Genomic DNA, 25,786 nt, shown 5'->3' on the forward strand with positions numbered 1-25,786 from the left:
GGAGCAAGCTTAACGTTGCAACCTCTGACTCTCCACTCCCTGTATTTACCCATCCCAGCTCCCTGTTCTTACTGCCACATCCTCATGAACAGTCACCTTCATTGCAGTGCCTAAGACTATAAAATCTCCTTTGGAATCATCAGGGTTTCTATTTCTCTCTTTTCAGTTTCCTCTGCATCCCCAGTTCTGATCATTTCCTGCAAGTCCCTCAGAGCTTCCTGGGCTGCTGAGTCAAAAGATTTTTATATGACTATTTAAATTTTCAGGCTTTTTCTATTGACTTCCTCTTTCTCTGGAACCTCTCTTTCAAACTTGCTGGCACAAGACTATTTCTGGGGTCAGCTCATATCCCTTTCCCTCTCAACCAAAGGTTGTAGGACTGAATCACACTAGGCTGGATTATTTAGTGGGCTGGTCCCTCCAGGCCTCTCACTCCTATCCCCTCTCCAGTCTGTGAACCCCAGCTCTCCCAGAATCCCCCCCACTCCCATGGCCCAGCCCCAAAGCTGTCTCTTTGGACAGTCTCTTGTCCTTTTCAGCTGAAGAGGACCAATTTTTCCTTCTGTGAATTCCCCAGGGAAGGCACAGAGGTTTATGGCCTGGCAGGTGACAAGCTGTCTCCTCTTAGCTTTGTTTTTAGGACCAAGCCCAGAGTGATGGCAACCACTTCTCAGAGTATAGAGCTTGCACGTTTTGAATTCCCATCAAAAATTATGTTAGGTTAAACTCCAGGAAGACAACGCGAGCAAGCTCAGGCTAATGTGGAACCATCCAAACTGGAAGAGGCTCCCAAGGAGCAATGCAGGGTTTCCCAGACAAGTCTTTCTGAACTGCTCTACAGCAGCTCGGTCTCCGCTCTGCGGCAGAGCAGCACTGCAGCACCATCTGCTGCCTGCAGCTCCTCACCACGGGCAGCCTCACGTTCAAGGGTGATGGCAGCATCATCAGGGCATTACCTCGCTCTTTACAGTGACAAGTCTTGTTCTAAACATTAATTGCACGATATCTGTGTTCTCCTCCCTGCTCTGGAGGAAAACAGAGCTCATTCTTCTCATACTTTCTTCCAGTGAAAGAATCTCACAATGTTTTCAACACATCTGTAGCTGCCTGTTCTAAGAAGTGGGCAACACTGAAAGTGAGGATGAGCATCAGAAGCACCAACAAACAAAGTTTGATTGCTGCAAATGCCTATTTAGGTTTTAAGCAAACTAATGCCCTGGTGGCACTTCTCTTTTCAACAGCTCAGTACATATGACTTCATCTGTGGTTGTGCAAGCATTGCCCCAGCAGATCCCAGCACCTCTTGCCCCATCTGATCTCTCAGCCACCCATACAAACATGCAGACACACGGTGCTGCACCTGAGCAAAGCACAGCAAGAACACCTGTGAGGCAGCAGGCTGAGAACAGCTTGTGCAGACAGGCTTCATTTCTGAGCTGGCAGCAGTGTGGCCCTGGCATTTTCCTCATGGAGATACACAGGACCAAGGCCAAAGAAATCAATCAATCATGCATGTGGAGCAGCTCTCTCCCTCTTCACCCTATGACAGCAAAAGGAAGCCCAAGCACACGCAGCAAAATGAGGGTAAAAAAACTTAAGTTATCCCTGGCAAAACATACACCCAAAAAAGGAGGAAACAGGAAAAAAAGCTAGGAAATCCCACCACTCCTCCCCATCCCCAAATCTGAGAATGCCAAGTTCAGAGTTGTTTTGTACTGTTTTCCTTGAGGACCATTTCCTATCTCACCACTGTCCAATTCTGGCCAGTGCCACCTACCCAACCTTGGGACCTTCAGCCTGACACCTCCAACAGCTTCTCCATCTCACAGACAAGGCTCTTCCCAGACAGACCAGAAGCTGGGCATGTAACAGCCACTAGTTTACAAACATCTCTTAGCAGAGCTGTGAAAGAACTGACACCCTCCCCTCCCTGCACACCAGCAGCTGCAGCAACTCTGAAGGCTGAGAGAACAGAGCAGCACTTTGGGATGAGCACCTTGCCATGGAACTGTCATCCTGGTAAAAGCTGGAGACCAGATCTCCCACTGTGCTCTCAGCCTGTTGGAGGTGTACAGAGAAAATGTCTGTGTTCTTAGAACTCGCCTTGTTCATGTTGTTGTAATATTGACACAGCACTCAGCTCACAGCTGTTACTGGGAAGTGAAAATTGAAGCTTTTCATTGAATGTACTTTTTTTTTATCTTAAGCTTTTAGACCAAGATATTTAACAACATTCGTTTTTACATCATGTGCCACATGCTCAACTGTGCTACTACTTTAGCCACAGCTGCATATTGTCTGCTTCCCCAGAAGTCCCCAGGCTGAAGATTTATGGTTAAACAGACACTTAAACACACAGAGAACCAGAAAATACAAGTAAGTTTTGCTAATGAGGCAGACATTTCACCGCATGCACCTCTCCATCAGAAATAAGTCCAATTCAGCAGACACCAGCAGCATCTTTTGTCTTTGTCTGATCTGGAAGCTGTTACACAGACCTAGGAAACAAGTTAATGAATGCAAAGTTTGCTAGAGTAGCAAAAGCAACAGAAGTGCTTGATCTAGTCAGAAGCTGTAGAGAGAAGGGGAGCTTTGCATTCCAAACAGGATTCCCTCTGGAATGAGAGGTATTTGAAGACATCCACTTCTACATCTGCAATTACAAGCTGAGATTTCTCGCAGAGAAACGCAAATCATTAAGCCAACCAAGAAATGTTTGGGGAAGAAAAGGAAAATATTTGGCAGGCAAAACATTGAGCAGCTCTGTGGGAACCACGTCCCCTGGACAGGACCAAAAACCTAATTAGTCTATTGTGTAGGTACACACCAAGCTCATGTACAATTTATTTCTCATCCCAAACATCTCCTGGACTCTTGCTGCCTTGCATCCTTTCTACAAAAGTAGAAAATTCAGCATGTACAAACACCCGCGGGAGGAAGGTGGAGCCAAGTACAAAGTGTTTCTTCGAAAGTGCGTAAGTCGCAAACAACACTCCTCCAGGTTTGTATGTTACCATTGCACCCAAAGACACCAGCCACTTCACACTGGCAGTTCCAGTGCTCCCAGCTCATGTTCTCTGCTTGGAAGCTGAATGGCCCCAGGCCAACTAACCACAGCACCGAGTCTCTCCTGCCCCTGCCTGTCAGCAGAGCTGCACAGTGTCCTCCGATAGGTGCGTTTTGCAGCAGCCAAAGAGATGGCCACCAGGTTGTACCAGTCTGGTGAGGAAGCCTTCAAATGTAGATCACATCCGAGTCATGCTGCTGAACCTACAGGAAAACCAAAGGAAAAATTAGTGCCACTCTGAACTCCTACTTAGAGCAAAGCAACTCCCTTTGGTGTGGTTCTCCCTTTACCTCCGACTCGGAGCCTTTTGCCAGATGCTCTGCAATAGCTTTTTTCTCCTCCTTGAAATAAGCAGACTTGCCTCACCCCTGCTATTTGGATTAGGTTAGTCTTAAGGCTGCTTCTGTTCCTTGCATTAGAAAGAACTGCTTCCTCACCTGTTGCTACACTCAGCTGTGTTCCTTCTAGATCTAAGTACACAACCCTGAAGATTCAGGTCTGGAATGTTATATGCTGAAGCCCCTGATTCTAAAACCCCTCAGTGTTGTTCCTATAAGACTGCAGCAAATACATCAAGCTTGCCTTATTTCCAATGCCTTGCACAACTAGCATTGCCTACAGAGGGCTGATTTCCTTCCCACTTTCCAAGACCACATGCCTGCACAGCTCTTGAACGCCTGATAGATTCTCGTGACATTTAAAAGCAGGTTGTTTTTTTCATGAGACCCAGCTCATTAGCTCTCCAGGACCCTTTGGACAGGGATCACATTAGAAGAGAACTGAGATCTTGTTCAGGTGTTTATTGGTATCTGACTCCCTGCCCCTTAAAACACACTGTGTCTGTCTTCTGCTTTTAAGCTCTCTATACCTGGGAGCACATCCTTATTTCCAAGCCTGGCTGATACAACTAAAATTGAACACAGATCCTCCTCCTGCATCCAGGCATCTCTGGATCATTTCCCCAGGCTTCCAGCTTTGCATGCCAGCTTAGACTGTGAGCGAGAAGAAACAGGTGGCCTCAAGTTCTAACCAGTCTCAAATGGTGCAGCAGTGCAGGGTCTCCAAACTCCTGCAACAGCCACACATGGACTTGTCATTTAAGAGGCTGTGACAGAGCCAGATAAAATCAGCTCTTTACTTCTCTGATCTCTAAACTTTTAGTGAACATCTGGGAATTTACTTATAAATTGGATTACCTTTATAATCTGTTTTCTGGTTCCTGTGCCCAGGCTGCTGGCAAGCAGGGAATTTGCCTCAAAAGATGATTTTTCCACTGGCCCTGTGTGTTGATTTTTGTTGGTACAAGGCCAGCTGCTTGTAGTATTGAATGAGTAAGCAGGGAAAGGTCTTTGAAGATTTATATCCAATGAATCTCCAGTTTCCAAGGTTTTCATCCATGCTGGGGTCTTTAAAAGAAAAGAACATATGGAAATCTAATGCTCTCTCTATATCAATGCTCATTAAGCCAAAAAGAACATCAGATGCATAGTCAGAAAATAAAGGCCACCTTCCCTCACAATTTGTCCAAGCCTCCCTTCTCTCTACAAAACCATTTACTTAGAGCCATTTTTTGCTACATGTCAAAAAACCTGGGAAGCCAAAGCCAGTCCTGTTCTTGCTCTGGTTCAGGAAGATGGAGTGTAAAATCTGGGTTTAGTTCCTCACTGTCTCAAAAAAAAAAAAGCATACATCAAGACTTTTGCAGCTTTAGGAGCCACAAAGCATGTGAATGAGAATATGATGCAAACTATGAGGAACCACATTTAAAAGTGTTATTAAGTAAACAGCTTGGTTTCCTCCAAGACCTGAAACCCTTACTAAGATTTCATAATCTGTAAAATAAGATGATTATTGTTTTGCTGATGGCACTGGTGTCCTGCCCAGGAAATGCTGATTAGATTGTGTTTTGACTTGAATTTTCCTCCTTTTTGTTCATGCTTTTAATATTTTACTTTCAAGGGCACTAAAGCACCTGCCTTGAGCTGAAATGCAGCAACCCCTCTTGGCACACCCACACTGTGATGGCTCCTGCTGCAAGAGGGGCAGGGATTTGGGGCACATACGTTTCCTAAGGAGCGATCCAAGGATCCCAGTACTTCCTTCCAGTGAGAAGAAAGCCCAGACTGCTTTTCTTCTAGTTTCAAAGCATGAATTTCAGACTTCAGTTCTTTCAGTCGATCTTCAAATTTCCTGCTCTTTTCCAAGTAGTCCAGCCTGTAGTCCACACATGGGAGACAAAAAGCTCATTGGCATGATCCTGCTCCAGAACAGGCGTGTGGGGAAGGAGGAGAGAGGCATTTTTTATAGGCAAAATGAAGCCTGGCAAGTGTCAGCCTGGTCCCCCTGAACCCTTTTCCACCCTTCAGCGTTCACACACTTAACTTCTTACCAAGCACTTCCTTCCAGACCAAGAGAGCAAAAGCCTCTCGGTGCACCAGACCACAGCAATGCCCATCCTTCAACACTAGAGGGAAACTTCTGTCCTCTAACAGGCTGTTTCTCAGGCAAAGTACTTCGCCCCTGGCATAATGATCTCCAAGACAAAAGGGTTCTGGACTTGCCATAGTTTGATGCCACCTGAACACTCTTTCTCTGTGTAAATAATTAGTCTTACACAGATCTAATCCACAGCAGCCCAGCAAAAGACCCCCAGCCAAACGTACAAGCAGGAGGCCACCCTGACTTGTTAAAAGGATGAACTGTGGTTCCCTGAGATTATTTTTTTCCATTTCTGTATTTTCCATTATTAACATTCTCATTTATTTACACCACAAGCATACTGATACCTCTCTCTCTCTATCTCAAAGGAGAGTCTCTTCAGGTCAATGTCCTTCAAATCCAGTTTTACGGATCCTTTGTCAAAGTTGGCATCTCTGGTGTCAGCTGCTGAGTATTGGGGGTACTTCATCATGTGCTGAAGGTGGAAACAAAAGCACTGTCAGTAGCAGCTGATTGTTTGATTGTGGGTTTATGTCCCCAGCTTCTGCAGGAATGCCATGCTGACCCATTTCATAAGCTACCCACAGATTCTGAGACACACAAATGCTTCTGCAGCCCTTCCCCTCTACCTCAGTGGGCCCAGATGAACTGCTGAGCTCCACAACCCACAGATCCAAGAGTAGTAACCTGGCTGCACTGTTCCTATCTATTTCAGGAGAGAACAGAAATCCATTCCCAGCAAGACTGGAGCAGAAGAGGAAGCTGGGACACAGCCTTGGCACTGCCTTCTTGCTGGGGACAGCTTCAGCTGCTTTGCCTAAAGACTCTCATGGGCAATTCCCATGCCAGGACAACCACCTCCATAATGCTCTGCCTGAGACAGCAGAGTCAGTATTAGGCATGAATGCAGGCAAGACAGTCTCTGTTCACCAAGTTACCAACACCAGTCCTGTTTTTTAAGTTGTCTAGCTTTTATCATCCTGACTGACTGCCCCAAACAAATAAAACTCCCACTCTAGCTACACTATGTTCAAGCACTGCTTGGTCCTCTAGGTATCTGTCCTCCAGCTGGATGCAGACATGCCACTACTCAGCTTGATGGAGGCTATAAAATTGCAATCAACATCTGATTATCTCTGAAGATGAAGTGGTGCCCAATAGAGCAGAAACTTACAGGATAATTAAGCCTTGTTATGTCTAAGAGTTTTTGCTTCGCTTTCCGTTCAGCCTCTCTGGCTTCATGCAGATCTTGTTTCAGATGCTCTGCTTCCTTGGCTCTGTAAGACAAACATCCTGGTGTGAATGACTGATGATTTCCAGTGGAGATCAACACGTGGATTTCAGAGCCGGGCACCTCACCAGCTTCCAGAGAACAAGATCTATTGCTGTGAGTGATTTCTTTACCCAAGGACACTTGTGGTAGGGCAGTCACATGGAGAACTGACTGGACACAGCATGACACTTGCTTTCAAAGACAATCCTGCACAAACTAGCTGAATTAATGTTTTTCCTACTCCTAATTTCCATGGGCTCAGTTATGACCTGCTGATACAGAGTCTCCAGGCTGTCAGAGATCCTCCCTGAGGCAGGGAGAGGTGCAACATAACTGCTCTTTATTTTGGCAAGCTTTTTTTGACAGCATACTAAAAGAAGCAGAAGGCCCTCAACAGCAAAGTTAAACATCTTCTGTCAACACTGCTCTGCACCTGCAGGCAGCACAGTGTTAGGGACCACAAACACTTGCAGAGTGGTTTATATTCACACAAGTTTACATGGTTTACACTTTTAAAGATCTGAAAGGGATACAAGAGACCATCACTGTGTACTAATTGCAAGAAAGTTTAGTCCCTCTGAAGTGCTGCTTTGGGAACAATCCCTCCCTCAGGATCTTAGCTCTGAGAACAGCAGCCATCTCTGCACCCAAGCAGCCATCTCTCCACCCAAGCAGCCCAGGAGGAACCACACAACCCCACTGGAGCAGGTCTAACCTCCGGTCAGACTCCTTCACCAGCTTCACTGCTATCAGCTCTGCCTCCCGCATCTTCTGCTCCATCAGGCGTTTCTCCTCCTTGGTTTTCAGAGCTGTGATCTCCAGCCTCTGTCGCTCTTGCTCAGCTTCTGCAGCATTCTGGGCCAGCAGTTTGGCCTCCTCCTCTGCAATCTGAGCTTTCTCAGCCAGCAACTCTGCTGCTTCCTGGGATCGGAGCTAAGAAGAAACAATTTTCCTTAGTGACCTTGTCTAGCATTTACCAGATCACCCCTGCAGACCGCCAGGAACAGGACATCTTTCCTCCAGAGTGATAAAAATATTCCTTTAAAAGTATAGTAAAACTAATTGCAGGGTCTAGTGTTCCTCCTCTGCTCCAGAACTGCCCAACTTCCTTCCTGCCTCTCACCTCTACAAAGCAAGAAGACAGGTTTGCTTAGAGCTGGGCAAAGACATCAACCCAAATGTGAAGTTGGCCCCTTCAGTTGCCAGTGCACCATGCCCCTTCCTCCCAGTTTCAGCTCCAAGGTTGCTTCCTTCCTTCCCTCCCTCTCTGCCTGAAGAAAGAACTATGAACCAAATACATGGAGCAGGTGTCTCACAGCAAATGGAGGTTATGGCAGATGAGAGTTTTCTCAGGTATCCCACCATGCCCTCTCCACCAGTGGTCAGAAACTCTCCAGCCTTGTCTGAGCCATAACTCCTGGCATCTCACAGGAACCATAAGAAAAAAATGCTTCCAAACCAAGGAAGCCCATCAAGCACAAGAACATTCACACTAACATGCTACTCACCAGAGCCTCGTTGGCCTGCCTGGCTTCATCCTCCAGCTGGAACAGACGCCTCTCCAGCTCTTCCTTGGCTCGCTCAGCTTCTTCTCGGAGCTGCTTCTCCCTGGCCAGCCTTTGATTCTCCATCTGGAAACAGAACAAGCAACACCACGTTTGTGGCTTTGCAGCAGAATCTCATCTGGGCCTGAGGCAGCACAGCAAATGAATGTGATGAGGAGAGGACTGCTCTCTAGCTGCCAGACTGACACCAGGGATGCAATGCTGAAGCTGCCTGCACTTTGCAGCACTGAACTCCTCTAACGGGTAATACTGGTTATTTCAGGCTGCTGGGAAAGCCCTTGGACCCATCTGTTATGTACCCCAAATCTCTGTGACCACCTCTTCAGTTTCACAAACATCACTTACATCCTCAGATGCTGCATACACACCAGAGCTGTTCCCACATTCAGTCCTGCTGCACTTTCTCACCTCCCACACACATATTGATGCAACACACGGACAGCAAGGGCACCAGCTGGAAAAATAATCAGTGTTTTCAACAGTAGAGGAGCTGAAAGAATCTACCTTTTTCCTAGCTTTTTCTTCCCTGGCTTGTGCCTTCATTTGCTGGATCTCTATTGAGTCCACTTTTCTTCTCCTCATAAATAGGTCATGGTTTCCAATGCACAATTGCAAAATCTAGATAGGAAAAGCAAAGCAAATTTGATGCATTTTGTGCCCCAGCCAGAGGGACAAAGAGGCCCACATTGGCCTCACAGCACAGAAGCTGACAACTCTGACTTCATGACAAGTTGGCAGTTGCTTCCCTTCCAAGAAAATCAGCACCCAGGGCAGGCTCATACCAAGGTACATAATAGTTTAGAAAAGTTCCTAATGGGATGAGGGATTCCTCTGTCCTTCATCCTTCTCTGGTTCCATTTTCCTGAATAAGAACAGGCAACAGAACTAGGCTAAGAGTACACAAGATGTAGCTGTAGGAATGGTCACCTGTGATAACCCCTTCACTTTTCCCTCATCACCTCCCCTTCCCAGAGGGGACAAATGTACCAGCCCTGACTTCCCAGGCAGAGCAACCCTCAGGAAACCACAGGCAGAAACTCAGTGCTCCTTGGCCTCTCCATAGTTCTTACAAGTAATATTTCTCACTCAGGTATCAGTCAGTATCACCAGGCTCAGTTTTAAAGGAGGAAAGCAGGACACTTACCAGTTTGTTCACTTTGAGTTGAGAGGAAAAGAACTTGAAGACCTCTGCCTTTTTGTCAAGAGGTTTAATAGTTAACTATACAGGCAAAGGAAAAAAAGAAACAGTGAGAAGGAGGAAAAACAAAGCTGAAATTATTAATACTAATGCAAATTTCAACCTATTTCCGTTTCTCTCCAGGAAAGAAGAGATTTGTGCCACAAATGTGGGGAGAGTGATGCAAAAATGTTCTGCTCAAAAGAATCAGAACCAGAGCTGCTGTTACACGGGTTCTTCCCCTGCTCCACAGCAAGCTATGTCAGAAGACAAAGCCTCCCACAGACCCACCCTGCTGCCAGTCTGGATGGTGGTTTTCATAATAATACCACCTGTGCATTGCAAACTACACCAAGAACACTGGAACAAGCCCTGTTTATCAGGAAAACAGAATCCATTACTAATCCCCAGAAGCAAACATGTTCCTAAAGTCAGGGAGATGTCAAACACCTCTCAGAATACAAATCACTGCAGGTGTAAACAAAACATATCAGGGGCCTGAAGGGCTTGTTCTTCTGACCACCAGGTAACAGTCCTGGAGCTCCTGCCTTCTCACATTGTCAGTCCTGTCTCTCAAGCTGTTCCCAGAGGACAGGAAGGGCTCTCATGCTGCCAGGTCAGTGCTGTTTCACTTCACATCTTGTGCTTGGTTTGGCTGCATAACAAAGTATGGCTTGGTTCTTTAAGATGCTGTTTTCTGTGACTCATGGGTGAGCTAGCACTCTGCTCCTGTCATTCATTTGCAATGCAGGGTATAATTTCAGGCCATCTGAGTCACCAAGATCATAATGTCCTACAGCTTGTTTCACCCCCTAGGTAACAACTGGCTGAATGTGTTTCCTCCTGAGGAGCAGGGCCCAGAATGTGTTCCTGAATACAGTGCAACTTTAACAGGGCTGCCTGATTTCCCAACAATAGGCATTTAAAGCAGTTTATCCACAGAGCAGAGGGGAACTTTAATGTCATGCAAGGACCAAAAACTTCTTGGAGGCAGAGCTCAGCAGGCTGTGCTGTCCTTTGCCTGACAAATGCCAGGTATTCCAGCATCAATGTAGTTTTTCTGGTTTTGTTTTTCTGATTATAGCGTTCCCCATAGCCACATAATTTGTAATCAGACTCAATTTCACCCACTCCCCACTGTACTTTCTACAAATAAAAGAAGAGCTGTGAAATCCTACAGACACTGCAATGGTGGGGCTGTGCTGAAGACTGAAATAATGCACTGACAAACTGGCAGAATTCAGGCAGAAAAACACGTATCGCTCCCTGCACGTCTCCTCTTGCCACTGTGCTTCAAACCTCATCTACACAGACAGCTTCTGCATGTGAAAATGGCATTAAGTCTTCACAGATCATCTAGTTCCTGCTGAGCTAACTGAAGAGACCCACGGTGGCATTCATAGTATCCATCACTTTCAGAGATCAACACATTTTTTTTTGCAAAGGACAAGCAGCAGGGAAGGAACCAGAGCAGAGGGCTCCAGGGGAACCAAGGTTATGCAGCACAACCGAAAGGCAGGTCTGTTATTTTTAGTTGTGTAACAAAGCTCCCTAGGATTTTCCCCTTCTCCCCCAAATTGTTTAAACAGAGGCAGCTTTCAGCCTGTTCCAAGAATCCCAGTCCACACCCATGCCCCTATAAAAAGAATAATATATCAAAGCCATCCTACCTCCTTCTCACTATAGGAGATGTTTCTGATAGCACTCCACTCAAATGACTTACTTGGAGAGAACCTGTTATTAATGCTGTAGATGTGGATACCTTTGGCATCGACTCCAAGCAGCAGATCTGTATGGTTCTTATTTTGCTAAAAAACAATGGATATCAGTAAATGCCATTTATAGTGACATGAAACAACCACAGACAAGAACCACACTTATTCTAATACATTAATATTTATCTGTATTTTTAGGAAATTGACATTTCCACAAAATATTAATATTGTCCTCTAGGTTGACTATAGCAGCTTAAACTTTTAGTCTATTTCTCCCTCTTCCTATTACATACCCAGAGCTACTCAAGATCTTTGTCAGATTGTAAAACATTAATCTTAAATGTTTTATTCACCTACTCATTTAGCAGACAAGTAAACCAAGTCAGGACAACCAGCAGACAGCCCATCACCAGCAGAGAAAAGCAGAAGTCAGGAGTCCCAGTCCCAACTCCTTGGAGGCTTTTAAAAAGACAGTACCATCATCAAACTGCTAAAATAAAGCACTTACAGCAATTGGAAAATAATTGACCCCATACATTTCCAAGTCTTGGGCAATTTTCAGGTAGTTCATTTCAGCTTCATCCCTAGAGAATAAGGCCATGATTATACTTGAAAATTCCAGCCTTTCTCTCCTAGCTGACTCCACATTTCCCACTGGGAAAAGGACAGACAGTCTGGTCCCTTGTAGTTTAATTTTGCCATCTTCCCCTCACCAATAGAAAAAGGATAATACATAACAAGATCTCTACAGAATAAAGACAGTAAAGCTGTACCTATTTTGAATCATGTATAGTGTAATCTTTATTAAAATTCAAGTTCAGTCTCATCCCTGTGTTAGTTTTGCCACTCCATCATTATTATGCCTCAGACCGACCCTACCATTGTTTTCCATGACAAGAGGATATTTCCTTCAGGAAACAGTTCATTGAGAAACGAGTCCTGAACAAATTCTAAACAGAACTTTGGGCAGAGGCCAAAGAAGAGTGAGAATTTCTCCACCCACCATTCTTCTCCCTCCAAGGGGAGGCATAAATAAGTCTTCTGGAAAATATTCAGTAAAAATAGTGCTAAGAAGCACCTAGAACAGTTAAGGTGAAACTGACATGAAATGCTAGGAAAGGCTGCCCCTGGTGCCAACAGCTCCTCATTCTTAACTGAACTTCCAGTCATGCTGAATGTCTTGAAGGAGCTCAATGTCCACATGGACTAGTCCCAAAACTCAGCCCTGGAACTACAGTGCTGTGTCTTCACTGTTTTGGTTCCTTGCTGAGTACACTGACACCCTTTTGAGCCATCATTTTCACAAGGTATAAAAGAGATCAGATTCTTTTTATTCTAGAAAAAGACTGGTGTGATATGGCTCCAGAAAGGCAGCTGCTGCACAGTGGTTTGTCTGCACGGAGCAGACAAACCACTATCTCCAGGCAGCTAAAGGCCTTCAATGAAAAGGCTGAACTCACAGGGCTACCTGCAAATTCACACAACTCGGACCTCCCGCAGGAACTTCTCTCTGCTGCCATCCATGGACTTTGGGTCAGGACTCTGGTGTTAGGTCATGAAGCTCTGCAGAGCCCTCAGCTTCTCTCTTAACTTCAAAGCAAGCCCAGGTTACAAGCACTTGGAGCTTTACACAAGGCACTTTTTACCCCAGAGAAGTGGGTGATGTATCCTTAGTTATAAACTAACCTATTCATATCACAGCTTGGACACCAATAGTTCTTTGCTCACTGCACAAAAGCCAGATTTCACTGAAGACAGTGAACAACCAGTTACTGAAATGTATGGCATTTCCAAAGAATGACATTATTTCAATACCTGGCAATGCCCCTGTGCTCAGCATACCAAGCAGTAATCTTTTCTTCCCACATCTCTGCTGTCAGCTGATACTGCCTGAGGACCTACAGAGAAAGAAAGGACTTTGATTTCCCTTGAAGACACAAACAAGTGCTGCCTCTCCCCAGCCATGTGAATGCAGCAATGCAGTTCACAGCTCGGTCACTTTGCCAAGTTCAGGGCAGACACAAACAGCTCCCAATGCCCTGGTTGATCCCACAGCAATAGCTGTGTTGCAAAGAGAAAATTCAAAGGTTTGGTTTTATACAAAAGAAAGACTTACCCTTTTGGGTAAAAGTTCATCATGGGCTAGAAAGCCTGGCTCGTGGAAATTTGGATCATAGTCACCATACTGTTCCAAGAGAAAGAAAAGATCCTTCAGTTTGTTAGAAGCTGAATGCTAAAGAACTTGCTGCTTGTGTAGTTTGATGCAATGGCTTGAGACAGATTTTGCTTTCATTCTCCCATGCACAGGGTAACACAATAAACAGGCTCCTTTCCTTTGAACTGTCCACAAAGTTCCCTCCTGCCTGTGTGCCACACATGGGGCTCCAACACAGCACTGAGCTGGACTACAACCTTAGATCCCAGTCCTGGCCTGCAGCTGTGAAGCAATCTCCCATGGCTTCAGACCCTCCTCTGAACTACAGGCTGGAGTCAGGAGCTGCCCAACTCCTACAGCCTCCTGCAGCCAGGCTGGGCTGCTCAGGGCCAGCCCCAGGAAGGGTTTGTGTTTCTGCCATTGCCCAAGGTTGGCTTTTGGTAGCAACAAGTGAACTGGGTTCTGAAACACACTAACAAACATCATGTCCTTCCACAGTGAGCCCTGCTACCAGCACTTGCTGTGTTCATGGACACTTAAATCAACAGGTAATCACTCCAGCTGGGAGAAAGATGACCTTAAAATGTCAGGTACAATGAAATCCCCTGAGTTGCAAAAGCATAATATATAATAACAAAATCCCTGTAGTGGTGTCTAATGCTTATTTTTCTAGCTATGCCTGTACCTCCCAGGGTGACCTGCCTTGAGTAGTCAACTTGAACACTGCTGTGCTTTACACACCATCTATGTGTCTTGGTTAAAAAATAAAAATAAAACAATGAAAAAAGAGCACTTCTGTGCACACACCTTGGCCTGAACAGCGTAAGAAGCCAGTAAAACTGTTGCTTCTGGAGAACAATAGATTTCCTCATCCAGTATTTGCTTCTTAACCTAAAAGTAAAAAAAAAAGGGGGGGGAAGCAAGTTAAAGAAGCTCAAAGTCAGGACTTATGTCAGGCTTGAAATGAAACTAGACATGCCCAGACTATAACTTGGCACCAAACATCACCGGGATGAGTTAATAGCAGCAACAATAAAAAGGCACTCAGCAACACAGGAAGCCTTTACTTAGTCTTATATTTAATGACAAGAAAAACCCAGCTTTTGAAAGTTAAAGTGTCTTAATTCTAAGTTCATAGAAATACCAGGCAGCTATGTCCACACATATAAGGGGTCCTGAAAAAGAATGTGTTGTAGAACATGAATTTTACTGTCCACACATCATTCCCTCTAGCACATCATCTTTTTCTTCCTGCTTTGGCAGAGTCAGCTTGACAACATGTAAAACCTCACATTTTAGGTTGGCAGGGACCTCTGGAGGGCATCAAGTCAAAGCAGGTCCAACTAGAGCAGGTTGCTCAGGGCTGTCCAGGTGATTCATATTGCCAAGGACAGAGAGAGACTGAAAACCATAAGTTTGTTCTCAGCCTTTCCAGAATGAGAGAATGAAGAAGACCCCAAAAAGAGAAGCTGAATAATAGAACACTTAATTTATTCAATTACAGCAGCCCCAAGCACAAAAAAAAAAAGCCTAGTAAAAAGGTAGAGAGTCTTTTTAACATTCTTTTCATTTTCATAATCTCTGGTGCTACCAAGATCAGAGGTGTAATAGTTTGTAAGATGCTGCTTGATTTTAAATCACTTGGGTAATTTTTACCTAAAAGTCTAAAGAGGAAATTGGAAATTAATCTTCACAAGTTCTCCTCTCAGGTGTAATGTACTTAGGCTACTAACAAGCACAAGACAAGAGAATTTTGCATAATGCAGAGTCTTAAACATTTCCAGAAAGCAATACCTGAGATAGCACTGAACTATCTTCACAGACACACTTGGGCACTGCAGGTTCTGTGAACTGAAATGAACCATCAAGAAAGTTTTTCTTTAAAATTTAGTCTCTGGTGAGCACAATATATGAACCTGAGTTCTAGTACAATTCTTTCTAAGCTGCTAAAATGGAAAAAATGGAAAGAATGAAAAGACTTTTCTCCCAAATTGGAAAGCTCCGGCTTTCATACTCCATGGTGCAAATCATACATTTCAGAACTGAGAACAATCCAAGTGAAATCCCCCATGAGTGCCTGGGATTGTTTCTGATCAGTTCTTACAAGGACATTTTGTTATAAATCTTTATGAAGGAGGAAATTACCTAATCTTTGAACAGACAATATTTAGCTTTAGTCACTGACATTTGTTCACACATCTTCCAAAATGCTGTTATGCCACATTAATTTGCAAATGTCTGAACACTCAGTAGAGCTGAAACCTGTAGGCATCCAGATGTCCATACATGTTTTTCCTATTAGCATCCAGGTGTGATCTTATGTTCTTATAGTCAGGAAACACTGCAAGTTCAAATTTGTTTCAGTCCTGTTTTTCTGCTTTGGAATGAGAAGTATTTGCTAATTGCATATCTGCTAGTCAAGGCAGGTTCAAGGAGAAAAAAGTGAAGGAAAAACATCAGGATTAAAAGACTAGGGAAAGAGTTCTGCCCCTCTCATTCTTTTCCAAAATTAGCTTAAGAAACAAACTGCCAAGTGGTTGAGGGTTCTGGATGAAGTTCTAGTTAGTATATTAACCCTCAGAACAGCAGCACTTTCCCATTCCTTCATTAACACATCCTCCTCGGGGAGCAAATGTATTCACTGTGCTTGTTGACAGATGCAGACTGAGTTTAATCCATTCTGCTTGCACAGACACAGTGCTGAGAACTACCAGAGGAAACCAACACTCCAGAAGGCTGTAACTTGCAGAGGACTCCACAGCAACTCAGGAGGAAAGCTGGATGTCACAGGCCTTGAACAGCTGAGCAGCAAGAAACCATCCAAACCTCAATGCCTGTACACCTACAGCCACAGCCTGTGCTGCAGCTCTGGAGCCCCAGCATGGCTCTTCCTGGCTGATACATCCTTATTTTGATAATGAAGCATCACACTCCAATAATTTGCTCCTTCATCTCCTTTATAATGGAGCTAAGGGAACCTTCAGAATTTCTGGGACAAAAGAAAACCAACTGGCCAATAAGCAAGCTGCCCCTGCAAAGCTATAGCATTAATGCCTGTGTGGGGTAATTGCTTTTTCTGGTTTCCATCTCATGGACATTTTTTAAATTTTCAAGAACCAGCTCAGTGTACAGACCAAGCTGTGTTCACAGCTCCCAGCTCTGCTCTTGAGCACAGCACTGCTGTCCTGCACTTCCTCAGCAGCTGCCCCTATAGCAGAGCTGAAATGGGCTGTTACCTGTAAGATTTGTCAGGGCTGGGGATTCATTCTGCCAGCATGAGTAGCAGGCACCCAGGTCCAGGGGATAGAGAAGACAATTCAACCTGGCTCATCTGACTGGCAGAATTCAGTGTGTGCATGTCTGGATGCTTTGGAAGAACACCAACACCATGGCCAAGGGAACTGCACTTTTCCAGGGCCAGTCAGACAATATGATGCCTCTGGGCTGGGTCTTTAGTGAGTCACAGCTATGTGTGAAGCTTGCTAGAGGAGCAAACCTCTATCTCAGAGTGGATATCGCATTCTACGATTTGTTTTTGCCCCACAATCCAAAATGAAGACTTAAGGAGGCCAGGTTAGGGAGCACTTGTTTTCAAGTGATTGTGCCACCTAATACACAAGATCTCTCAGCAACCACCTGCTCTATTTTTAGGGACTTCCAAGTTTCAGGGACAGGTTGCAGTCACAGGTCTTGTTCCATCTGCACCTGATATGGGTGAAAAAGTTTATTGTCCCCAGCTGCTTATCACCATTCCTCCCCTCTTCTCCACCTTCACAACTGCCACCATAATTGCCGTGTAGGCACTTCTGTGTACATCTAATAACAGGTCTCTAATTCTGCTCATTTTGGAAGAACTAGGTTAGGGAATGGTTACACAAGAGGTTACACCAGTGGCTCTAAGATGACAATGACAAGGAGCTGTTCAGGCTCCATCAAACTGCTGCAGTCAGAGCAGAGCAGATGACACAATCTCCAAGATAAACTCTGAAGCTGATAAAAATGCTGGTTTCACTTTCTGCTGCTCAGCACTGACCAGTTAGGGCAAAAGCCCCACAGTTCCTCATGCTGTGCCAGCCTTCCATATATTATTTCTTTTAAAACTCATCCTGTAGAAGCAAAACAAGTCTGGAATATTCAGATGTGGAATTTTACCACCCAAACTGCTAGGTGTAAAAGTCATTTTACATTAAGCTACAGGTCTAAGCAATTTAACTCCCATTTGCAGCACAAACAGTAAGAGAAGCCATCGGGAGAACAAAAACCTGCAGAAGGCAAACAACATTCAGCTTAGCAGTTCCCAAACTACAGCAGCCAGGAGAGGTGTTTGTATTCCATGAAAAGGAGACCTACCTAGAGACAATGATAGAGCTTAAGCCAGCAGAATCATTCTGAGACTAACAGCTATTGGCAAAAGGAAAGACAATACAAAATGACTGAGATAAATACAGAAGGAATTCATGGCTAAAAACTGTTCCTGACCTGAAGGAAGAATAAATGCTGGGTGATTTCCTGCAATAGCTCCTCTTCTACCTTCTCGGGGTAGAATTTTGCCAAAAAATGTAAGCTAATGGGATCTTCTTTGGGGATTTCTTGATCCAAAACCTGTTCAAAAATAAAATCAGCAGCAGAAATTGCAGGTAAATGTCTCAAAACAGTATTTCAGAGGAAAATAAAAAAACACCAATAATCCACTTAAAACAGCCTTTCCATCTTTTAGAAGGAAGGGCAATGCTGAGCTTTAATCTAATCAGTGCATATAGTGGTGACTGATACATGACACTTCAGGCCAAATGAGACAGACCAAATAACACAATGAACTTCAGTCTTAAAAAAATACCACATGAAACTAGGAGTTGTCATGTAACACGTTCCTTTAGCTCCTGTGTTAGAAAAAGGAAGTCTTTCTACAAATAGAAAATTGCCACTCTTATGTTTTGCTTTCTGTACCTTTTTGTCCATCTTTAGCCAGGTGCACATTCCTTTCAGTGTGTACTGCAAGCCAAAAAACCATGTCTCTCTTAAACCAAGTGCCCGGCACACCAGATCAAACAAATCTTTTCCCTTCCACTTCATCTAAAAGAAAAGGAAAATTGTGAAAAACAGGTATGTCTTGAATCAGTTTGCTACATTTTAGTCAAGCAAAGCTACCCTACTACAAATTGTTTTTGTCTACTTGCTTGGGTCAGCCACTAAAAACTTAATGGCAAACAAAAGAACTTTCGGGCAATATTTGGGTGGAAAGCAGCAAATCACTCCTGTAAAAGAGCAAGATCTGGGGAGAAGAGAAATATAGCAAAGGGTTTTATAGCAAGGACTCTGATCTCTAAATCAAATTTTCCAAAGCCTTTATTTTCACAACTGCCTGCAAGTATTCTAGATCAGAACGTCACAGAAGTGACTTGTGACTAATCCTTGTCTCTGAGGGACCTAGGAAATTAAATACTAAATGCCTCACAAGACAAGCAATTCTCTCCTTAAAATTGTCAGTCCCATTGGATCTCAGCCTTCTAACTCCTCTGCTCAAAATAACTTTCTTTGCTTTTGCTGGTGATTAGGAATTAATCAGGCACAGTTCTGTCTCCTGGACAGCACAGCCCAGTTTGTTTAGTCACTGATCACTTGCTGTATTTGTTTTCTTCCATATATTTCCAGACATGATTTCTCTATCCAATTTACCAGCTAGCCATAACTAACAGGAGAAAAGCTGTTTCATTTGATCATTTTTCTCTTCTGCCCTGAGGTATAAACCAGCCACTGTAGCTAAAGAAATAAACTGGAGTTTACAAATGGCAAATAACATCTGAAGAGGCTGTCCCAGATCAACTGACTACAAAAGTACCATTTTATAAATTATTTTGTAAGTAACATCTTGGGACCAGCTCTGACCAGACCGCTTTATCCAAGCTGGCAGTGTCCTAATGAGCTCTGTCACTCACAACAAAACATTAAAAGAAATTTGGGGAGAAGTCAGTTTACTTCCAAACAAACCCTGCAATGTGCTGCAAAGCTTCTGAAGCCAGCAGACCTACTGCTCATTTAGCTGTGTCAGTCAAATGCATTTCATGCAGACAGCTTTGAATTCCGAAGACTTGCTTAACAGAATGCCTTGAGCTGAAGCAATCCATTCTTTATAAAAATAGATGAGTTTTAAGACCATGGTCTTAAAATAATAATCTGCACTTTTCAAAGTTCTGCCTTGCTGACTCAGAGGTCAGTGTCCACCTCTCCAGCATTCTGCTGAGGACTCTTACCTCACAGCTGAACTCCATTTCAGCATCCACTGTTATAATTTTGACTTTAAAAGTCTTTGGCTGTTTCTTCTTCAGGCCTCGGATGGACATCTTTTTTAGTTTATGAGGAAAGCCACACCTGAAATCAAACATGCACCATGTTTACGGCTGGAAATTCAGCAATGTTTCCTTGGCTAGATTCCAAAGTAGGACAGGCCCAAACTTGCAGAACAAAGTCACCTTTAAATATGCATTTTCCTGTTCAAGTTTATAAGAAAGGATCTTTGAAGCAAAACATTTAGTTTGCTCCTTAAAAATCAGTTGCTCCAAAATGTCATCCCTGCTTTTCCCCTCAAGCTTCAAAGGTTGGGTTCCTGCAGCACTCAAAAGACCTTCACTGAGCCCACACATTACAAGATCCAGGGCCCTGCCTCTCCCTACAGCTGAGGACACAGAGGAACCTCCAATCCAGCCCTAGTGCTCCGCAAAAGCACTGGATCCAGGCAGTGCAGCAGCCTCTTGCTACAAAACTCCACAAGTTCCATAAAAGTAATAGATACCTGGCTTTTGAATAATGCCAACAGAAGTATGACATTTCTCACCCCTTTTCACATCCAAGCAAAATTCCCTTTCCCAGTGCAGGTCTCTGTGGTCTGTACCAACCCAAGATGCAGCAGTGGAGGCTCCACTTGGAAAACACATCACAGAGCATCATCATGCAGCAAAACCTGATCTCAAAGGCAAATTAATTCCTTTCCATCTGTTATGGCTTCTTGAGCAACTATAACTATTGAGTTTCTTTACAAAATTACATCTAAACTCCCTAAAATTATAGAAACGCCAAGACAGGCAGTGAAATTAAGCTGAATTTACCATGTTCTCTTGGACATGAAAGTGATTTAGAACAGAAAGTTTCCCAGTGGAGTTCTTGCGAAATTGATTCAATTGTGCACAAGCCTACAGAAAATTCCTTTACAAATCTTCTATTGGAAATGCAACTGCCTGCATGCCAGCAAGGAAACTGATGAGACGTGCTATTTCCACAGCCACAAGGGTTTTGTGGATAACTTTCAAACCAAATGTTGAAAGTTGGGGTTAAATGACAGTGTGAGTCTGCACTATGCAGTGCTCAGATGTTTATTTCTGAGCCTGTAAAGCTTTTTTCTTTTTTTGCACAACCTACTTAGTAACTGCAGACTATATAGGTCAAGATGAGACTGAGGCATTCTTGGTTTCCTACAATATAAGGCTGTTAGAGCATGGCAGACTTCCAGTCTCTCCTTTAGGAATTCCAAAATAAAGTTCTAGCTTAAACTGAAAAGTTCCATTTGTCTGCACCTTCCAGGTTTTTATAAAATGTCTTGTCCCCTTCTTTGCTTCTGCTGAGCTCTAAACTGGCCTGCAAATGTGCTGTATTTTCCACTTACTTTGTATGTGCCCCTCATCCACAAATTTCAAGCAGCTAAAGAGAAGGTAAAATGCATGTGGAAGTTTTTCTTTTCAAATTGTAGGGAAGTTGAGGCAGAGAACAGATGAGTTAGTTACCAAGTCATATGGGCAGCAGCAGAAGAGGTGAGAACAAGCACTTCAGACAATTCAGGGAGGGGAAGAAAAGGCCAGAAAGAAACTCATCTTTCTGACACCACTGAGACTAGTTGAGGAGTCCTCTCCCTCCAGTTGGCTCTGGCGAAGCTTCTCCTGAAGTCTTGTTTGGTTTGGGGGAACACACTTCAGGAAAGACAACTGAAGAGAATCCAAAGGAGAGCTCCAGGGGCTAGAAAATAATCTGTGGTAAAATGAAAGTACAGGTTAGCACAGAGAAGGGACAAGTGTGGTGAGATACTGTTTCTGCTCTTTGTGACCACAATGGTTGGGACAAGGAATAATGGGCTTAATTAGGTTTCAGACAGGTTACACTCTGAGAAAAAAAATCACTAACAGTAAGAACATCATGATGCTGGAAAAGCCTAGGATGGAATTTCTATCTTTCTGACCTTCTATCCGAAACAGTGTGGCAGGACCTGCTCCCTCCTCAGGACTGGAGGGAACTATCTCCCTTCCAAGCACTCTTCCCACGCTGGCCCTTCTGCTGGTGCCACTAGTCCCAGGACAGTCCAGTTCACAGCAGGAGATTCAGGGAGAGGCACATCCAGAGTCCAAATCCCATTTCCCCCAAGGTGCCCCCTTTGTCCTCAGGGAACAATTTTTAGAGTGGAAATGTTGCCCCAGAGTGCACTGCCCCTACAATCCAGGCAACACCTCAGTGCCCACTGAGCAGAGCTCGGGTCCTTGCTATTCAGCATAGAAAAGTGTTTTCAATTGAGGGGAAAGGAAAATTTAAAAACAAAAAAATGACCATAGTATCATAGGATAATGTGGCTAAAGTAACACTGAGGAGACATCAGGGGAAGGCATCCAAAACAGCAGTAATTATTCCAGTAATTTTCCATCTCTAATCTGCAAGATGCAACACATCTAGTAGCAACATCCTATTTTAACCTGTTACATTCCAAAGGTCTTTCCTGACCAGTTTTCTTGAAAACCAGAGATTTACTGTAAATAACTTTACTATTGGATACAGCAGTTCAAGCACAAGAACTACAGACTTCTGTACAATACTGGAAACAACCCCTTCTCTTCTTTCTAGAAGAAACACCAACACCTGAAGACAAAGGAGAAAACAGCTTCATCATTCATTTTTAATATGAAATTTAAAACGGCCAATTGAATTAAGCAGGAACTTGAAGTTAGGGCCAGGACAGAACATTCTGAAAGAGTTTCATATGGAAAGCACTGAACAGATAAAATTGAACAACTGCAGAAGAATGCACTAAATTTCTTAAAATATGACAAAAACAGTAAAGCCCTTCATTTGGACTTTGAAGTTCTTTTTTTCTTATATAAGCTGGTTGAAATGACAATATAATTTGTTCAACATTCCAATAGCATTTTTTTCACCTTCCAGCATTTTTATTCCATGGAAAAGTACATTCTGACTCACAGTGAAAAGACATTTTTGAATATAAAATTTTCCCAAGAAATGTATACTGCATTTTATTCAATAGCACTGGTAAAGAAATAGAAAAGTTTTTCACACCGAACAGCTTAAATGAATGTCAGATACTGACAACATAAGCAAAAGAACTTAACAGTCAAGTTTTTAGAAAAGCAATTTATTAAAAGAAGAGAAATCTTGCTGAATAAGACAATCTGGGTTTGCAATCTTTTGTTTAAATGCAAAAGCAATCCCCTTTCTATAGATTGCTGCTAATAACCACATTTAACTGTGAATCACGTGCAATGGGTTTCAAGTCAGAGTTTGTCACTGAGCTCCAAGGATTGATTTCTGCAGCCACCACAGGGATCCAAGCACAAGCCTCAGAAGCAGCAAAATGAGATGGATCACAGTGTGTCATAACCTCACCAAGGAACACCCTGATCCCAAACAGGGAGGGGTGAGAGAAGATTCCTGCCCAGCCAGAATCTGGGAACAGATGGTTCAGAAGCTGTGCCATGTCCACAGCTTGTCCTGGGAACAGGCTGTTCAGAAGCTGTGCATGCCCCCAGCTTCTCCTGCACCTCATGAAAACCAGCATAAAGGTGATAAAAGCTTTGCTTGGTGAGGGGAACAGAAAGGCAAGTGATGAGGAATATAATTACCAGGAACAGAATGAGTCTGCCTTTTATTGTGTTCATATCCAAGAGGAATGAAGTGACATCCACCAGCTCTAACTGGTCTTCTCCCTCCTTGACACTGAGGAAAACGTGGGGGTGTGAGGGAAGCTGAGAACAGCAGGCAACAGGCAGAAGAGAAGGCAACAGGCAGAAGAACTGGCAAGGCCACTTTTGCAAGGACTGATGTTATCTGTATCCCAGCACTAGGTGGGCAGTGTTACACCACTGTCCTGCATGTCATCAAAATGGGAAGCTACCCACACACCAGATACCCCTTACTTACAGTATCAACTAAAAATTACAAAGGGAAAGTCAATGAAACCAGCATTTCCCACAAAAGCTCAACAAACCCACCAGAATTTGGTCCGTTAAGAGACAGACACAGAGAAATACCTCAATGAAAAGTTGTAATTAACCTTCCCAAGAGTGAGAGTACAATTTCCTTTCAGTTTAGCATTCCCAGGGTGAAGGACTGGTTGGCAGGGCTCTCCCCAGGACATAAAGATTGCCCTTCACATGCTCTCAGGGACAACTGTTACCATCCAGTCACACTTTGGCCAGCCACACTTGAGTGAAAAGGCATCTCTTGTCACACACCCACCAAGTGCCAGGAGCACCTCCTCAGGTGAGACCTCCTTAGCTTCAGCTGCAGACAGGCTGGAATTCATGGGTATTGTGAGACCCTCTCATCCCCCAAGACCAGCCTGCCCTTGAGGATCAGCACACACACAGGGCAGCAACTGTACCATTTGCCAGCAAAGTCCTTCCACAGGCTAGAAATTTATATAAAACCCTTGGGAGTGCAGCATGGTTTAAAGAAACAAGGTTTGGGAAGTACTTTAAGAGCCACCAGTAGAAGATGCTTGAAGCATCAGCTGCCGAAGTACACTACCAGAGGTAATTCTGCAACTGAAAAGTTCCCTGTCATTGCTGAAATACTGCAATCACCATCATAATAAATTCTGACCTGTTCTGTTTCTCTCAGCTCCTAAATTTCTATACTTAAACTCAGAAATTGATGCAAGCAATTTGAATGCAGACAATAGAGGAAAAGCATTTTGGGCTTTTTACAGTTGTTGACTCACACTCTGCTGGTGCTCCCTGCCCTAGGAACAATTTAAGCAAAGAACTCACGATTTCAAAGTGGGTCAGCAATATAAAGGTTTTTCTTAGCTCTCAATCTAACAAGTAGTTATCTAAAGTCACCAGTTGGAACCAAGACTTACCTGACAGATCATTTCCTGAATGAAGACAGGAAGAAAAATTCTTTTTAATAAAAAAATTCCATATTTTTCAGCAGGCATCAGTATTCAGCCCTTGCAAGTTCTGCCACTGAAAATGAAATCCAAGAACAACTTTTATACTTGATTCCCTTTCCTTTGTTTCCCATGATCTGCAGCATGTTAGCGCCCTCTGAAAAATCAAAGAATTGCTTTCCCAGGTGATATGAAAGGCTCTTAACCATTTCCTGCCTGTGCCAGCAAGACTCCTCCCAACTTCTCTCCACTGTAATTCAAGCAACGAGGTACCAAAATAAGAGAAGCCCATCAATCTTGGCTTGGTCATGTGTAAGAACTGGTAATAAACTTCCAAATAACTCCTCTGATCACACTATCTTAGCAGGCTCCAGGCACACAAAGAACAGCCTGTTCTCACCATACCCAGCCACCTTAAAAAGGGAAGCTGCAGTGTTGTCCTAGCAAGTAAATACAATCCCCTACCTGCCCTCTTCCTGTGGTGAGAGATGGTGGGACAAGAATGCCTGAAGAGAACAAGCCAGAAAAATGGGCGGCAGCCAAAACACTTGGCAGGGGAAAAAAGGTAAGTGAACACATTTAAATAAAAAGGGATGACTTCAGCCTGAAGTTACAGGGCAGAGACCACAAGCTCTTTGAGCTGCCAGAATCACGTTACCCCAAAGGCAACAGGAAAGTCAAGGCTTTTTTTTTTTTTTTGCCATTATTTCATTTGTAAGTTTTTTCTCAACCCTCCATTTTAGATATGTGTTTCTTGAAGTCGAATTTCTACCAGAATATGGGTAAGCAAGGGCAAGAAGCCAGCTCTCATTTCAAACACATCATAATTATTCCAAAATCACACAGAAAACCTTCAGTATGTGGATCATTAACAGGTGGAAGTACACAAAACTAATTTCTGTACAAACCAATAGCACCACAGAAGCACAAGAAGGGGCCGTGCTGACCCAGGGCTTCATTTATAGCGGAAACAGCCCCTCAGCTCTCACACCTCAGCCTCCTCACCCCCTTCCCGCGCCTGCAGGCCGAGGCCCGCTGCAGACCGTGCCCAGCTCAACACCGCAACGCGGCCCCCAGACGGGCCATTTGCACAGAACATCAGGCTGGATTCAGCTGCGAGAGCCCAGAGCAGGCGGAGGCAGGGCAGGACCGCACAGCGAGCAGCGAGCGGAGGGAAGCGGGCGCGCCCCCCGCGCCCCCCGCCCCATCTCCCCTGGCTACGGGCCCAGCAGGG

General features: G+C 44.0%; 1 protein-coding gene across 5 annotated transcripts; it reads right to left on the minus strand.

The window, feature by feature from the left end:
• Nucleotides 1-2,192: 2,192 nt before the first annotated feature.
• LOC127392036 (merlin-like) lies at nucleotides 2,193-25,639 on the minus strand. 5 transcript variants are annotated; one of them, XM_051635452.1, is made up of 20 exons: nucleotides 24,523-25,639; nucleotides 23,282-23,375; nucleotides 21,167-21,407; nucleotides 19,643-19,760; nucleotides 18,339-18,464; nucleotides 17,871-17,993; nucleotides 14,199-14,282; nucleotides 13,353-13,421; nucleotides 13,052-13,134; nucleotides 11,745-11,820; nucleotides 11,192-11,329; nucleotides 9,489-9,563; nucleotides 8,849-8,962; nucleotides 8,288-8,410; nucleotides 7,495-7,712; nucleotides 6,681-6,783; nucleotides 5,854-5,981; nucleotides 5,131-5,281; nucleotides 4,264-4,473; nucleotides 2,193-3,270 (listed from the first exon to the last, which is right to left on the minus strand). In XM_051635452.1, exons 3-20 carry the CDS (start codon nucleotides 21,172-21,174, stop codon nucleotides 3,235-3,237), a joined length of 1,983 nt encoding a protein of 660 aa, XP_051491412.1. In that variant the 5' UTR covers nucleotides 21,175-21,407; nucleotides 23,282-23,375; nucleotides 24,523-25,639; the 3' UTR covers nucleotides 2,193-3,234. The 5 variants fall into 5 exon arrangements, with proteins under 5 accessions (XP_051491412.1, XP_051491413.1, XP_051491411.1 ...); XM_051635453.1 differs by lacking the exon at nucleotides 23,282-23,375 and having other exon boundaries at nucleotides 25,018-25,639; XM_051635451.1 differs by lacking the exon at nucleotides 23,282-23,375.
• Nucleotides 25,640-25,786: the final 147 nt, after the last annotated feature.

Source organism: Apus apus, chromosome 18 (genome assembly GCF_020740795.1).
Source record: "Apus apus isolate bApuApu2 chromosome 18, bApuApu2.pri.cur, whole genome shotgun sequence".
NCBI lineage: Eukaryota > Metazoa > Chordata > Aves > Apodiformes > Apodidae > Apus > Apus apus.

What these genes read in the sequence shown, in the direction of transcription:
- LOC127392036 (XM_051635453.1), bottom strand. An exon ending in AAGAAAAAGCTAGGAAAAAG is followed by an intron (nt 8,411 to 8,848) that starts GTAGATTCTTTC and finishes TTCTGTTTCCAG; the next exon opens with ATGGAGAATCAAAGGCTGGC. An exon ending in GTGAAGGAGTCTGACCGGAG is followed by an intron (nt 6,784 to 7,494) that starts GTTAGACCTGCT and finishes TTTGTCTTACAG; the next exon opens with AGCCAAGGAAGCAGAGCATC.